Source organism: Triticum urartu, chromosome 2 (assembly GCF_003073215.2).
Source record: "Triticum urartu cultivar G1812 chromosome 2, Tu2.1, whole genome shotgun sequence".
Lineage (NCBI taxonomy): Eukaryota > Viridiplantae > Streptophyta > Magnoliopsida > Poales > Poaceae > Triticum > Triticum urartu.
In genome coordinates, this window is record NC_053023.1 from 79,970,574 (window position 1) to 79,987,917 (window position 17,344).

The 17,344-nt window shown below is 43.6% G+C and overlaps 1 protein-coding gene across 1 annotated transcript; it reads right to left on the reverse strand.

Annotated features, from left to right (window-relative positions):
* Positions 1 to 13,429: 13,429 nt before the first annotated feature.
* LOC125535958 (DEAD-box ATP-dependent RNA helicase 57-like) lies at positions 13,430 to 17,151 on the reverse strand. The gene is made up of 11 exons (XM_048699038.1): positions 16,810 to 17,151; positions 16,593 to 16,729; positions 16,216 to 16,307; positions 16,003 to 16,099; positions 15,826 to 15,906; positions 15,515 to 15,747; positions 14,809 to 15,003; positions 14,642 to 14,732; positions 14,236 to 14,358; positions 13,960 to 14,110; positions 13,430 to 13,877 (listed from the first exon to the last, which is right to left on the reverse strand). Exons 1-11 carry the CDS (start codon positions 17,048 to 17,050, stop codon positions 13,675 to 13,677), a joined length of 1,644 nt encoding a protein of 547 aa, XP_048554995.1. The 5' UTR covers positions 17,051 to 17,151; the 3' UTR covers positions 13,430 to 13,674.
* Between the last annotated feature and the right edge of the window lie 193 nt (positions 17,152 to 17,344).

Genomic DNA, 17,344 nt, shown 5'->3' on the forward strand with positions numbered 1-17,344 from the left:
TTTCATTAAGTAGATATACCCATATCTGCTTAAGTCATCTGTGAAGGTGAGAAAATAAAGATATCCGCCACGAGCCTCAATATTCATCGGACCACATACATCTATATGTATGATTTCCAACAAATCTGTTGCTCTCTCCATAGTACCGGAGAACGGCGTTTTAGTCATCTTGCCCATGAGGCACGGTTCGCAAGTACCAAGTGATTCATAATCAAGTGATTCCAAAAGTCCATCAGTATGGAGTTTCTTCATGCGCTTTACACCGATATGACCTAAACGGCAGTGCCACAAATAAGTTGCACTATCATTATCAACTCTGCATCTTTTGGCTTCAACATTATGAATATGTGTATCACTACTATCGAGATTCATCAAAAATAGACCACTCTTCAAGGGTGCATGACCATAAAAGATATTACTCATATAAATAGAACAACCATTATTCTCTGATTTAAATGAATAACTGTCTCGCATCAAACAAGATCCAGATATAATGTTCATGCTCAACGCTAGCACCAAATAACAATTATTTAGGTCTAATACTAATCCCGAAGGTAGATGTAGAGGTAGCGTGCCGACCGCGATCACATCGACTTTGGAACCATTTCCCACACGCATCGTCACCTCGTCCTTTGCCAGTGTTCGCTTAATCCGTAGTCCCTGTTTCGAGTTGCAAATATTAGCAACAGAACCAGTATCAAATACCCAGGTGCTACTGCGAGCTCTAGTAAGGTACACATCAATAACATGTATATCACATATACCTTTGTTCACCTTGCCATCCTTCTTATCCGCCAAATACTTGGGGCAGTTCCGCTTCCAGTGACCAGTCTGCTTGTAGTAGAAGCACTCAGTTTCAGGCTTAGGTCCAGACTTGGGTTTCTTCTCTTGAGCAGCAACTTGCTTGCTGTTCTTCTTGAAGTTCCCTTTCTTCTTCCCTTTGCCCTTTTTCTTGAAACTAGTGGTCTTGTTGACCATCAACACTTGATGCTCCTTTTTGATTTCTACCTCCGCAGCTTTCAGCATTGCGAAGAGCTCGGGAATAGTCTTATTCATCCCTTGCATATTATAGTTCATCAGAAAGCTCTTGTAGCTTGGTGGCAGTGATTTGAGAATTCTGTCAATGACGCAATCATCTGGAAGATTAACTCCCATCTGAATCAAGTGATTATTATACCCAGACATTTTGAGTATATGCTCACTGACAGAACTGTTCTCCTCCATCTTGCAGCTATAGAACTTATTGGAGACTTCATATCTCTCAATCCGGGCATTTGCTTGAAATATTAACTTCAATTCCTGGAACATCTCATATGCTCCATGACGTTCAAAACGTCATTGAAGTCCCGATTCTAAGCCGTAAAGCATGGCACACTGAACTATCGAGTACTCATCAGCTTTGCTCTGCCAGACGTTCATAACATCTGGCGTTGCTCCAGCAGCAGGCCTGGCACCCAGCGGTGCTTCCAGGACGTAATTCTTCTGTGCAGCAATGAGGATAATCCTCAAGTTACGGACCCAGTCCGTGTAATTGCTACCATCATCTTTCAACTTTGCTTTCTCAAGGAACGCATTAAAATTTAACGGAACAACAGCACGGGCCATCTATCTACAATCAAACATACATAAGCAAGATACTATCAGGTACTAAGTTCATGATAAATTTAAGTTCAATTAATCAGATTACTTAAGAACTCCCACTTAGATAGACATCCCTCTAGTCCTCTAAGTGATCACGTGATCCAAATCAACTAAACCATAACCGATCATCACGTGAAATGGATTAGTTTTCAATGGTGAACATCATTATGTTCATCATATCTACTATATGATTCATGCTCGACCTTTCGGTCTCCGTGTTCCGAGGCCATATCTGCATATGCTAGGCTCGTCAAGTTTAACCTGAGTATTCTGCGTGTGCAAAACTGGCTTGCACCCGTTGTAGATGGACGTAGAGCTTATCACACCCGATCATCACGTGGTGTCTGGGCACGACGAACTTTTGCAACGGTGCATACTCAAGGAGAACACTTCTTGATAATTTAGTGAGAGATCATCTTATAATGCTACCGTCAATTAAAGCAAGATAAGATGCATAAAAGATAAACATCACATGCAATCAATATAAGTGATATGATATGGCCATCATCATCTTGTGCTTGTGATCTCCATCTCCAAAGCACCGTCATGATCACCATAATCACCGGCGCGACACCTTGATCTCCATCGTAGCATCGTTGTCGTCTCGCCAATCTTATGCTTCTACGACTATCGCTACCGCTTAGTGATAAAGTAAAGCATTACAGGGCGATTGCATTGCATACAATAAAGCGACAACCATATGGCTCCTGCCAGTTGCCGATAACTCAGTTACAAAACATGATCATCTCATACAATAAAATTTAGCATCATGTCTTGACCATATCACATCACAACATGCCCTGCAAAAATAAGTTAGACGTCCTCTACTTTGTTTGTTGCAAGTTTTACGTGGCTGCTACGGGCTTAAGCAAGAACCAATCTTACCTACGCATCAAAACCACAACGATAGTTTGTCAAGTTGATGCCGTTTTAACCTTCGCAAGGACCGGGCGTAGCCACACTCGGTTCAACTAAAGTTGGAGAAACTGACACCCGCCAGCCACCTGTGTGCAAAGCACGGCGGTAGAACCAGTCTCGCGTAAGCATACCCGTAATGTCGGTGCGGGCCGCTTCATCCAACAATACCGCCGAACCAAAGTATGACATGCTGGTAGGCAGTATGACTTATATCGCCCACAACTCACTTGTGTTCTACTCGTGCATATAACATCAAACCATAAAACCTAGGCTCGGATACCACTGTTGGAGAACGTAGTAATTTCAAAAAATTTCTTACGCACACGCAAGATCATGGTGATGCATAGCAATGAGAGGGGAGAGTGTTGTCTACGTACCCTCGTAGACTGAAGCGGAAGCGTTGACGCAACGTAGAGGAAGTAGTCGTACGTCTTCCCGGTCCAACCGATCCAAGCACTGTTACTCTGGCACCTCCGAGTTCTTGACACACGTACAGCTCGATGACGCACCCCGGGCTCCGATCCAACAAAGCTTCGGGGAGGAGTTTCGTCAGCACGACGGCGTGGTGACGATCTTGATGTTTAACCGTCGCAGGGCTTCGCCTAAGCACCGCTACAATATGATCGAGGTGTAATATCGTGGAGGGGGGCACCGCACACGGCTAAGGAACGATCACGAAGATCAACTTGTGTGTCCTAGGGTGCCCCCCTGCCCCGGTATATAAAGGAGCCAAGGGGAGGGGGCGGCCGGCCAAGGAGAGGTGCGCCAGGGGGGAGTCCTACTCCTACCGGGAGTAGGACTCCCTTCTTTCCTAGTTGGAGAAGGAGAAGGGGGGAAAGAGGAGGAAGAGGGGAAGGAAAGGGGGGGCGCCGCCCCCCTTCCCTTGTCCTATTCGGACTAGGAGGGGGAGGGGCGCGCGGCCACCTCCTGCCTCCTTCTCTCTTCTCCCTCAAGGCCCATGTAGGCCCAATAACCCCCCGGGGGGTTCCGGTAACCCCCGGTACTCCGGTAAAATGCCGATTTCACCCGGAACGATTTCGATGTCCAAATATAGGCTTCCAATATATTGATCTTTATGTCTCGACCATTTCGAGACTCCTCGTCATGTCCGTGATCACATCCGGGACTCCGAACAACCTTCGGTACATCAAAATACATAAACTCATAATGAAACTGTCATCGTAACTTTAAGCGTGTGGACCCTACGGTTCGAGAACAATGTAGACATGACCGAGACACGTCTCCGGTCAATAACCAATAGCGGGACCTGGATGCCCATATTGGCTCCTACATATTCTACGAAGATCTTTATCGGTCAGACCGCATAACTACATATGTTGTTCCCTTTGTCATCGGTATGTTACTTGCCCGAGATTTGATCGTCGGTATCCAATACCTAGTTCAATCTCGTTACCGGCAAGTCTCTTTACTTGTTCTGTAATACATCATCTCGCAACTAACTCATTAGCTGCAATGCTTGCAAGGCTTAAGTGATGTGTATTACCGAGAGGGCCCAGAGATACCTCTCCGATGATCGGAGTGACAAATCCTAATCTCGAAATACGTCAACCCAACATGTACCTTTGGAGACACCTGTAGAGCACCTTTATAATCACCCAGTTACGTTGTGACGTTTGGTAGCACACAAGGTGTTCCTCCGACACACGGGAGTTACATAATCTCATAGTCATAGGAACATGTATAAGTCATGAAGAAAGCAATAGCAACATACTAAACGATCGGGTGCTAAGCTAATGGAATGGGTCATGTCAATCAGATTATTCAACTAATGATGTGATCCCGTTAATCAAATGACAACTCTTTGTCCATGGTTAGGAAACATAACCATCTTTGATTAACGAGCTAGTCAAGTAGAGGCATACTAGTGACACTCTGTTTGTCTATATATTCACACATGTATTATGTTTCCGGTTAATACAATTCTAGCATGAATAATAAACCTTTATCATGATATAAGGAAATAAATAATAACTTTATTATTGCCTCTAGGGCATATTTCCTTCATTAACACCCATAGTTCACATCGTCATGTGACCAACACCCAAAGGGTTTACTATAGTCAATAATCTAGTTCACATCTCTATGTGATTAACAACCAAAGAGTACTAAGGTGTGATCATGTTTTGCTTGTGAGAGAAGTTTAGTCAACGGTTCTGCCACATTCAGATTCGTAAGTATTTTGCAAATTTCTATGTCAATGCTCTGCACGGAGCTATTCTAGCTAATTGCTCACACTTTCAATATGTATCCAGATTGAGATTTAGAGTCATCTGGACCAGTGTCAAAATTTGCATCGACGTAACCCTTTACGACGAACCTTTTTGTCACCTCCATAATCGAGAAACATATCCTTATTCCACTAAGGATAATTTTGACCAATGTACAGTGATCTACTCCTAGATCACTATTGTACTCCCTTGCCAAACTCAGGGCAGGGTATACAATAGGTCTGGTACACAACATGGCATACTTTATAGAACCTATTGCTAAGGCATAGGGAATGACTTTCATTCTCTCTCTATCTTCTGCCGTGGTCGGGTTTTGAGTCTTACTCAACTTCACACCTTGTAACACAGGCAAGAACTCCTTCTTTGTCTATTCCATTTTGAACTACTTCAAAATCTTGTCAAGGTATGTACTCATTGAAAAACTTATCAAGCATCATGATCTATCTCTATAGATCTTGATGCTCAATATGTAAGCAGCTTCACCGAGGTCTTTCTTTGAAAAACTCCTTTCAAACATTCCTTTATGCTTTGCAGAATAATTCTACATTATCTCCGATCAACAATATGTCATTCACATATACTTATCAGAAATGTTGTAGTGCTCCCACTCACGTTCTTATAAATGCAGGCTTCACCGCAAGTCTGTATAAACTATATGCTTTGATCAACTTATCAAAGCGTATATTCCAACTCCGAGATGCTTGCACCAGTCCATAGATGGATCGCTGGAGCTTGCATATTTTGTTAGTACCTTTAGGATTGACAAAACCTTATGGTTGCATCATATACAACTCTTCTTTAATAAATCCATTAAGGAATGCAGTTTTGTTTATGCATTTGCCAGATTTCATAAAATGCGGCAATTGCTAACATGATTCGGACAGACTTAAGCATAGATACGAGTGAGAAACTCTCATCGTAGTCAACACCTTGAACTTGTCGAAAACCTTTTTGCGACAATTCTAGCTTTGTAGATAGTAACACTACTATCAGCGTCCGTCTTCCTCTTGAAGATCCATTTAATCTCAACGGCTTGCCGATCAATGGGCAAGTCAATTAAAGTCCATACTTTGTTCTCATACATGGATCTCATCTCTGATTTCATGACCTCAAGCCATTTCGCGGAATCTGGGCTCATCATCGCTTCCTCATAGTTCATAGGCTCGTCATGGTCAAGTAACATGACCTCCATAACAGGATTACCGTACCACTCTGGTGCGGATCTCACTCTGGTTTACCTACGAGGTTCAGTAGCAACTTGATCTGAAGTTACATGATCATCATCATTAGCTTCCTCACTAATTGGTGTAGTAGTCACAGGAACATATTTCTGTGATGAACTACTTTCCAATAAGGGAGCAGGTACAGTTACCTCATCAAGTTCTACTTTCCTCCCACTCACTTCTTCCGAGAGAAACTCCTTCTCTAGAAAGGATCCATTCTCAGCAATGAATATCTTGCCTTCGGATCTGTGATAGAAGGTGTACCCAACATTTTCTTTTGGGTATCCTATGAAGACGCACTTCTCCGATTTGGGTTTGAGCTTATCAGGTTAAAACTTTTTCACATAATCATTGCAACCTCAAACTTTAAGAAACGACAACTTAGGTTTCTTGCCAAACCATAGTTCATACGGTGTCGTCTCAACGGATTTAGTGGTGCCCTATTTAACGTGAATGTAGCTGTCTCTAATGCATAACCCCTAAACAATAGCGGTAAATCAGTAAGAGACGTCATAGATCTCACCATATCTAATAAAGCACGGTTACGATGTTCGGACACACCGTTACACTGTGGTGTTCCAGGTGGCGTGAGTAGTGAAACTATTTCACATTGTTTTAACTGAAGGCCAAACTCGTAACTCAAATATTTTACTTCTGCGGTCATATCGTAGAAACTTTTATTTTGTTACGATGATTCTCCACTTCACTCTGAAATTCTTTAAACTTTTCAAATGTTTCAAACTTGTGTTTCATCAAGTAGATATACTCATATCTGCTCAAATCATCTGTGAAGATCAGAAAATAATGATACCTGCCGCGAGCTTCAATATTCATCGGACCACATACATCAGTATGCATGATTTCCAACAAATTTGTTGCTTGCTGCATTGTTCCAGAGAACAGAGTCTTAGTCATCTTGCCCATGAGGCATGGTTCGCAAGCATCAACTGATTCATAATCAAGTGATTCCAAAAGTCCATCAGCATGGATTTTCTTCATGCGCTTTACACCAATATGACCTAAACGGCAGTGCCACAAATAAGTTGCACTATCATTATTAACTTTGCATCTTTTGGTTTCAATATTATGAATATGTGTATCACTACGATCGAGATCCAATGAACCATTTTCATTGTGTGTGTAACCATATATGTAAACAGAACAACAATTTATTCTCTTACTTAAATGAATAACCGTATTGCAATAAACATGATCAAATCATATTCATGCTCAATGCAAACACCAAATAACACTTATTTAGTTTCAACACTAATCCCGAAAGTATAGGGAGTGTGCGATGATGATCATATCAATCTTGGAACCACTTCCAACACACATCGTCACTTCACCCTTAAATAGTCTCTGTTCATTCTGCAACTCCCGTTTTGAGTTACTACTCTTAGCAACTGAATCAGTATCAAATACCGGGGGGTTGCTACGAACACTAGTAAAATACACATCAATAATCCGTATATCAAATATACCTTTGTTCACTTTGTCATCCTTCTTATCCGCCAAATACTTGGGGCAGTTCCGCTTCCAGTGACCAGTCCCTTTGCAGTAGAAGCACTTAGTCTCAGGCTTAGGACCAGACTTGGGCTTCTTCACTTGAGCAGCAACTTGCTTGCCGTTCTTCTTGAAGTTCCCCTTCTTTCCTTTGCCCTTTTCTTGAAACTAGTGTTCTTGTCAATCATCAACACTTGATATTTTTCTTGATTTCTACCTTCATTGATTTCAGCATTACGAAGAGCTTGGGAATCGTTTCCGTTATTCCTTGCATATCATAGTTCATCACAAAGTTCTACTAACTTGATGATGGTGACTAGAGAATTCTGTCAATCACTATCTTATCTGGAAGATTAACTCCCACTTGATTCAAGCGATTGTATTACCCAGACGATCTGAGCACATGCTCACTGCTTGAGCTATTCTCCTCCATCTTTTAGCTATAGAACTTGTTGGAGACTTCATATCTCTCAACTCGGGTATTTTCTTGAAATATTAACTTCAACTCCTGGAACATCTCATATGGTCCATGACGTTCAAAATGTCTTTGAAGTCCCGATTCTAAGCTGTTTAAGCATGGTGCACTAAACTATCAAGTAGTCATCATATTGAGCTAGCCAAACGTTCATAACGTCTGCATCTACTCCTGCAATAGGTTTGTCACCTAGCGGTGCATTAAGGACATAATTCTTCTATGCAGCAATGAGGATAATCCTCAGATCACGGATCTAATCCGCATCATTGCTACTAACATTTTTCAACATAGTTTTCTCTAGGAATATATAAAAAATTAAACGGGGAGCAATATCGCGAGCAATTGATCTACAACATAGATATGCTAATACTACCAGGACTAAGTTCATGATAAATTAAAGTTCAATTAATCATATTACTTAAGAACTCCCACTTAGACATCCCTCTAATCCTCTAAGTGATCACGTGATCCAAATCAACTAAACCATGTCTGATCATCACGTGAGATGGAGTAGTTTCAATGGTGAACATCACTATGTTGATCATATCTACTATATGATTCACGCTCGACCTTTCGGTCTCCGTGTTCCAAGGCCATATCTGTTATATGCTAGGCTCGTCAAGTTTAACCTGAGTATTCCGCGTGTGCAACTATTTTGCATCCGTTGTATTTGAACGTAGAGCCTATCACACCCCATCATCATGTGGTGTCTCAGCACGAAGAACTTTCACAACGGTGCATACTCAGGGAGAACACTTATATTTTGATAATTTAGTGAGGGGTCATCTTATAATGCTACCGTCAATCAAAGCAAGATAAGATGCATAAAAGATAAACATCACATGCAATTAATATAAGTGATATGATATGGCCATCATCATCTTGTGCTTGTGATCTCCATCTCCGAAGCACCTCCATGATCACCATCGTCACCGGCGCGACACCTTGATCTCCATCGTAGCATCGTTGTCGTTTCGCCAATCTTATGCTTCTATGACTATCGCTACCGCTTAGTGATAAAGTAAAGCATTACAGGGTGATTGCATTGCATACAATAAAGCGACAACCATATGGCTCCTGCCAGTTGCCGATAACTCGGTTACATAACATGATCATCTCTTACAATAAAATTTAGTATCATGTCTTGACCATATCACATCACAACATGCCCTGCAAAACAAGTTAGACGTCCTCTACTTTGTTGTTGCAAGTTTTACGTGGCTGCTACGGGCTTAGCAAGAACCGTTCTTACCTACGCATCAAAACCACAACGATAGTTTGTCAAGTTGTTGCTGTTTTAACCTTCGCAAGGACCGGGCGTAGCCACACTCGGTTCAACTAAAATTGGAGAAACTGACACCCGCCAGCCACCTGTGTGCAAAGCACGTCGGTAGAACCAGTCTCACGTAAGCGTACGCCTAATGTCGGTCCGGGCCGCTTCATCCAACAATACCGCCGAACCAAAGTGTGACATGCTGGTGAGCAGTATGACTTATATCGCCCACAACTCACTTGTGTTCTACTCGTGCATATTACATCAACGCATAAAACCTGGCTCAAATGCCACTGTTGGGGAACATAGTAATTTCAAAAAAAATTCCTACGCACACACAAGATCATGGTGATGCATAGCAACGAGAGGGGAGAGTGTTGTCTACATACCCTCGTAGACCGGCAACAGAAGTGTTGACACAACGTAGAGGAAGTAGTCGTACGTCTTCCCGATCCGACCGATCCAAGTACCGAACGTACGGCACCTCCGAGTTCCGCACACGTTCAACTTGGTGACGTCCCTCGAACTCCGATCCAGCCGAGTGTTGAGGGAGAGTTTCGTCAGCACGACGGCGTGATGATGGTGATGATGTTCTACCGACGCAGGGCTTCGCCGAAGCACCGCTACGATATGACCGAGGTGGAATATGGTGGAAGGGGGCACCGCACACGGCTAAGGAACGATCACGAAGATCAACTTGTGTGTCTTTGGGATGCCCCCTGCCCCCGTATATAAAGGAGTGGAGGAGGGGGAGGGCCGGCCCTCTCTATGGCGCGCCCTAGGGGCGTCCTACTCCCACCGGGAGTAGGATTCCCCCTTTCCTAGTAGAACTAGGAGCCCTTCCAAGTAGTAGGAGTAGGAGGGAAGGAAAGGGAAGGGAAAAGGAGAAGGAAGGAAGGGGGCGCCCCCCTCCCTAGTCCAATTCGGACCAGCCCATGGGGAGGGGTGCGGCCACCCTTTGAGGCCTTTCTCTCCTTTCCCGTATGGCCCATTAAGGCCCAATACGAATTCCCGTAACTCCCGAAAATACCCAAATCACTCGGAACCTTTCCGATGTCCGAATATAGTCGTCCAATATATCGATCTTTACATATCGACCATTTCGAGACTCCTCGTCATGTACTCGATCTCATCCGGGACTCCGAACTCCTTCGGTACATCAAAACACATAAACTCATAATATAACCATCATCGAACTTTAAGCGTGCGGACCCTACGGGTTCGAGAACTATGTAGACATGACCGAGACACGTCTCCGGTCAATAACCAATAGCGGAACCTAGATGCTCATATTGGCTCCTACATATTCTACGAAGATCTTTATCGGTCAAACCGCATAACAACATACGTTGTTCCCTTTGTCATCGGTAATGTTACTTGCCCGAGATTCGATCGTCGATATCTCAATACCTAGTTCAATCTCGTTACTGGCAAGTCTCTTTACTCGTTCCGTAATACATCATCCCGCAACTAACTCATTAGTTGCAATGCTTGCAAGGCTTATAGTGATGTGCATTACCGAGTGGGCCCAGAGATACCTCTCCGACAATCGGAGTGACAAATCCTAATCTCGAAATACGCCAACCCAACAAGTACCTTCGGAGACACCTGTACAGCACCTTTATAATCACCCAGTTACGTTGTGACGTTTGGTAGCACACAAAGTGTTCCTCCGGTAAACAGGAGTTGCATAATCTCATAGTCATAGGAACATGTATAAGTCATGAAGAAAGCAATAGCAATAAACTAAACGATCAAGTGCTATGCTAACGGAATGGGTCAAGTCAATCACATCATTCTCCTAATGATGTGATCCCGTTAATCAAATGACAACTCTTTGTCTATGGCTAGGAAACATGACCATCTTTGATCAACGAGCTAGTCAAGTAGAGGCATACTAGTGACACTCTGTTTGTCTATGTATTCACACATGTATCATGTTTCCGGTTAATACAATTCTAGCATGAATAATAAACATTTATCATGATATAAGGAAATAAATAATAACTTTATTATTGCCTCTAGGACATATTTCCTTCAGTTTCCTAGCTTGAATGATGCAAATAGAGAACTGAGCAACCAAGAAATGGTACGGTGAAGGCAGACCAAGGAGGGATACAAAAAGCCCTAACACGTCGTTGTTAGGTTGGACGGTTCCACCAATGCAATCATAAGAAAAGTGCCAGACAATTGAAATTCTCCAGCGATACACTAGACAACAACACATATCCGATACAAGAACCACTCAGAATAAGGGTGAATCCAGGGTTTGAGAGGAAGGAGAGGTGCACATGCAAATGCTAATAGGTAGCTATTCTGTTCTTCGGTCCCCTTCCTTTGTGAAAGGGTGGCTTCAAGTAGGTAGTCGTTGACGCTATCAGCTTCCCCCGTGTGTCGGGTTGTAGATCTGGGGAGCCGTCAGTCGTGCTTGGAGGGCTTTCCCTTGATCGGCTTGAGATGGTCCTTCCATGTCAGTCGCCGTGTTCTTGTGACCAAAATGTTGTAGCTTTGTCTTTGAAGGCAAAATTATGAAGCTCACAAACTTACCAAAATCGCTTTCTCGCTCGATCAAGCTCACTATTTGTGGCTTACTTCGCCTCATGACCCAATTTGTATCCTCTAAACATTCATGTGGATCAATAAAGATTTGGCAAACCCCTCAAAAAAAAACTTAGTGCTACCAAGTGGCTTTGGCGTTCAGTAAAGCTTTCAATACTAGTACATGCCAACAAGTAGGCAAGGGAATATGAACCAGCGTGTTTTTATAGTTTAGGCATGTGAGGCAGGAGAGATCGAAGGGGTCTGTACGCATGTGTAAGATAAAGAACTGACTCTACCTGTTGACAGGAGGCTCGGTTGTTTTCGTCGTCGTCACTAGCTACTGTGCACAAGTTCTCTCAGCCACTGTATGTTAGCGCTTGCGACCTGTCTGAATAGCTCACTGTCGATTAGGTACGGAAACAGCGACGGGTGGTTGCGGGGAAACAATTGCGAGATCCAGCCGGAATCAGCGTGTGGTTGCCGGGAAACTTCAGCGAGGCGGATTTTTGGTTTTGCGGGGAAATTTGCAACATTTGGACCAAATAAAAATACATCATCTGGCAAACCAACCTATGGTTGGATGGTTAGAGGGACTGTGCTACCTTCAGTCCACCAGGATTTAAGATTTGGTGCTCGCATTTTATTTATAAATTTATTTCAGGATTTCCGACAATACGCATTCAGTGGGAGGGGACGTTTCCGTCGACAACTCTACAAAAAAATATATCTACAAACGCACATGGTAACATGGAGGCTTAGGAATGAAAATAGGGGGAGGGAAGGGGCCCCCCGAATGAAGTTCAGGTGGGTGGTGTGGGTTGTGTGTGCGGTGGGGGGTAGAGGGGCAAAAACGATATATTTGACCTGTGGACGAAAAGAATTCACAAAGTGAACTGTTGTTGACGAAAAAAATCATCTAACTGACACTTTAATATAACGTCCGACAGTTAGACGCCACACTACACTGTGCAGCGTATGACTACCACACGCTACATGCTTGGTCAGCGTCGCATCGCGAACTGCTTAAACATTGCTAAGTCAGTGTAGCGCCTAGACACACTAGTGACCGCAACGTTCTTATCGTCGTTTGATTGTACTGGTGGCTGACGGGCTGCTCCTTTGCTCCAGCCTTTTCACCTATCCTATCATCACTTCATGAATCAAAGTGATCACAGCGAAGTGCTTGATTTTGTAGTACAAGAGAAAAACATGCATTTGCAGCGCCGCACACGTGACCAGACCAGAGACGGTCGGTTGGGAAACGAATCCATCAAACCACGACAAGAACGAGCGCGTCGGGTCGCACACTGCACTAGACATTAGTGCAGCCATCTTTGGCTCTTCGCTTAATTAATTAAATCAGCTCCAGCTGTTTTTCGTCAAAAAATTAGTTAGTGCAGCGCCTAAACACTCAGCCATTGCACACTAATTTAGTAATTTTTAGGCAGCCTGAAATGTGACGTAGCCAGGCGTGTAGCGCCTGTCAACCAGGCGCTGCATAATATGATATGACGTCTAATTGTTCAAAAATTTTCAAGGAGTTCATTTTGTGAATTCTTTTCATCCACAGGTCAAATTTGTCTGCCCATAGATGTAGGATTATTGCATCAATGGTGTCCTCTGATGTTGAAAAATCAGCCGACGAGTTGTGATTAGGAGTGAAATGACAGTCGTACAGCCAGTGCACTAAAACTGTAGCAAATCACAAAAGATATGCTCGGATGCATACGCCCATATCAGGTTTTAGTCAGGAAAGCTGAATGATGCACGCACCAGGCATTCAAACGGGGAAAACCGAGGCCAAACGTGTCATCTCTACAAAATTGTTACGGTTACACAAGATCACTCTCAATCTTCGTCGGTTAAAAAGGAGATGCGGTCCCTGTCCACCCTGTGCTTCCTGCTCTTGAGCTTGGGCAACGCCACCATCCACGAAGGGACCTCGCAGCCCGAAGATACCAGCACGTTGGCGATGTTCCGCAGGAAAGGCTTGTCCTCCTCAGTGAAGAACGTGATCGCCTCCCCTGATCTGCCTGCTCTTCCAGACCGTCCTAGAATATAACAATGGAAGGGATTTAGAAACTTATTGCAACGACGGTGTCCAGGCGGAAGAGAGCACAATATCTTTCTTACCTATTCTGTGAATGTAGGCAGACGCGGACTCAGGGAAATCATAGTTGATTACACAGTTGACACCTTTGAAATCCATTCCCCGCGCAAGAACCTCTGTTGCTATTAGCACCCAGCTTTTTCCAGCTCTCAAGTTGTCAACAGCATCTTGACGCTAAAAGCAAGGAAATACAGAATTCAGTCAGCGAGCCTGATGTCAACAGTATTAAACCAGTGATAACAGAAAGCTACAGGAACAGTAATCAAAATAAGTATCGGTAAATTATGCAAAAGTAATACCTGCTCTTCAGTAAGGTCTCCATGAATTACATCAACTCTAATGTCGTCATATACCAGCTCCCTGTAGAGCTCTTTTGCCCTCTCTTTGCTTTGAACAAAGACCAATACCGGAGGATTCAGAGACTGCAATTGAAGACAATACAACAACAGTAAGTTTCAAAACACACACACAGACTCCTTTTTAATAAGGACAATGTGCAGTTCAAGTGTTCGACATTTTAAGTACTTTGCACATAGTGAGTTTACAGCTACGAGCAACACAATAGGGCTTAGTTTTGCTACTTATATGTGGGTATGCATTAGGCTGCAGTCTGCTGGTTTGGCATGGCCAGTACATACCAGTTCTAAAACAACACAATGCATGGAAACCAGGAGAAAGAAACTGCGAGTGAAAGATCACACATACTTCTGCAAAGCTTTGGCGAAGAGCTATCAACTTCCCCCTCTCCGTTCCAGCAAAAATCAACCTTTGCTTGATCATTGAGGAAGCTGAATTCCTGCAAGTTGAAAATTACATTATGAAAATATCTCATGCAAAATAGATCTGCTAGTTCACAAGAATAGGATACTCACTTTCGTCCCACAATGATCCGAACAGCATCATGCATTATTGTACGTGCAAGAGCCTCTATTGTTTCAGGCAATGTGGCACTAAACAAAGAACGAATTATTGAAGGGTTTGAGCATGCTTTGACAATTGAATCAATTACTTCGACGAATCCAAGCTCAAAAAGTTTATCAGATTCATCCAACACAAGGTACTCCACCCTGCATGAGGCAGTTATGTGTTATTGCTGAACTTTGCGCAGATCTGAAAGAAAATGCTTAAGCAAAATGCAAATTCATGGCTCCTCGGTAAATCACATGACAACACAAATGACCAAGATGGTATGGAACAGAGAATAAATCAATAAAGGTAGCTGATTTGGTCTTGTTATGTTTTGATTCTGAAACAAATTCACTAGAAATGAACGTAATGCAGGTTATTCAGTATTTCTTGACAAATGAAATCACTTAACAGCCACAGTTTTTCTGATCAACTTAATTTCTTTTCATTTCGCTAAAATTTACCATTTGTAATGTAAGTACTATCTGTGTACCCATACAATCATTTAGTGTCGATGAAAATGTTATTAATTGGAACCCCAAGTAACAATTATGATCAAACAAAAAAAGGATCACAATATATCTGGAGTGCAATTAAAACATTATATTTATATCAAAATAATTGTAATATGCTAAATAGCTAAACAGAAAAAATCATAACATGATCACAGACCTACTTAAGTCAAGGTCTCTCTTTCGTATAGCATGGTCCAAACGAAGTGGGGTGGATACAAGGATGTCGCAGTGCATATCCTTGAAATTGCCATCTTGTGACAGATCTTTGGTCATTAGTTTGACACCAAACTTCCTCCCTTTTGCCAACTTCTTGCACTCTCTCGTAGTCTGTGCTGCCAATTCCCTTGTCGGGCAAAGAATAACAGCCTTCACACATCCTTTAGACCCTGGCTATTAGAACAATATACTCATCATAAAGCATGTCCAACAAATCTAAACAACATTACACAATACCATGAAGATTAATACCTTGATTTTCATAAGCATCGGGAGCAGGAATGCCAGTGTCTTGCCAGAGCCTGTAGGTGCACAAGCAAAGCACTCCCTGCCCTGAAGCAAGCAATACAAAATAATTAGTGTAAACAACTACGTATATTTTTCCATGCCAAGGGGACTAAGTCCAAAAGAGAGCAAACAATCACTCACTGAAAGAAGAATAGAAATGGCCTGCCTCTGGATAGGTGTAGGTTCTTGAAACCCAAGTTTTGACAAGTTCCCAACCAAATATGAATCACAGTCATACCTAGTGCACAAGTAAAAGAGGCTCAGCTTAACAGCTTCAAATGATTACTTAAAGACCTGATTTTGATGTTGCTGCAGTGCAGCATGTCAATAATCCACAGTGACAAAAATGCTAACCTTGAAACCAGTTCTTCAAAGCTCTCCAGTGGTGCTGGAACATTATGTCCCGAAATGTGGATGTCATACCTCTTCCGAAGAATGGCAGCTCTCTAGAAACAAACACAAAATATTAAAATACAACAGTTCAGTGGTTACAGTTTGCAAACAAACCAATCATAAGTCAAACTCTACCACTATTTTCAATTCAATCAAGACCGTGCTGGAATCATAACAAAACCACTTTGCTCACCAGATATTTACATATACAGAGCTTTGTGTTGCAAAATAACCTATAATGATTACTAATTCAGCTCAACAGAATTTTCTTACCAAAATAAAAACATATACTACTGAACCATGATTACGAACATTGGTGCATTGCAAAACACCGTTACCTCGATTTCCCTCTCTGCCTCCTTCCGCCGCCTCACGACGGCCGAGTCCTCGTCCTCCCTAACCTCAACCTCCACAGACTCCTCCGCAGCCTCCTTCGCCTCCGCCCCTTTGAACACGCTGAACCCCTCCACAGCATCTGCAGAAACAAACCCAACCGGACTCAAACCACGAGCGCAGCCACTCCAAGCACCAAACAGGCAGGAATCGAAGCCTCACCGGACGCGGAGGCGGCCCCGTCGGCGCGCTTCTTCTTCTTCTTGCTGTTCTTCTTCGCGTTGGCCTTGCTCTTGCGCTTCCGCTTCTTCTCCGGGCCCGGCGGCGCCGCGTCGGGGGTCGTGGGAGCGGGGGCAGCAGGCTGCGCGCCCGTCCGGAACCGTGCGATGTCCCCCGCGAAGCGCTTGCGGTCGAAGCGGGTGCCGGCGAACAGCGCCGACGAGAGGCTCGGCTTCTCCTCCATGGCTGGGTTTGGATTTCGCCGCCGCCGCCGCCGCCGCCGGGGAAACCTCCTCCTCCTCGTCTTAAACGTTAAACCCTAGCACGGACCCACGAGCAGCGAAATGAACCTGGTTTCCTTGCCTGGCCCCACATGTAAGCCAAAGAGCTTGGGCAGTTTCCACGATCAAAAATTAGACGGCTCAGATCTGACCACGGACGCCATCCGGCGCGTCGGTCGCCGTGGGCTCCACGCTGGCGCGCTTATCCGACCGTCTGCCCCACGTCTCAGCAAAGCAGTGAATGACAGGTGGGACCC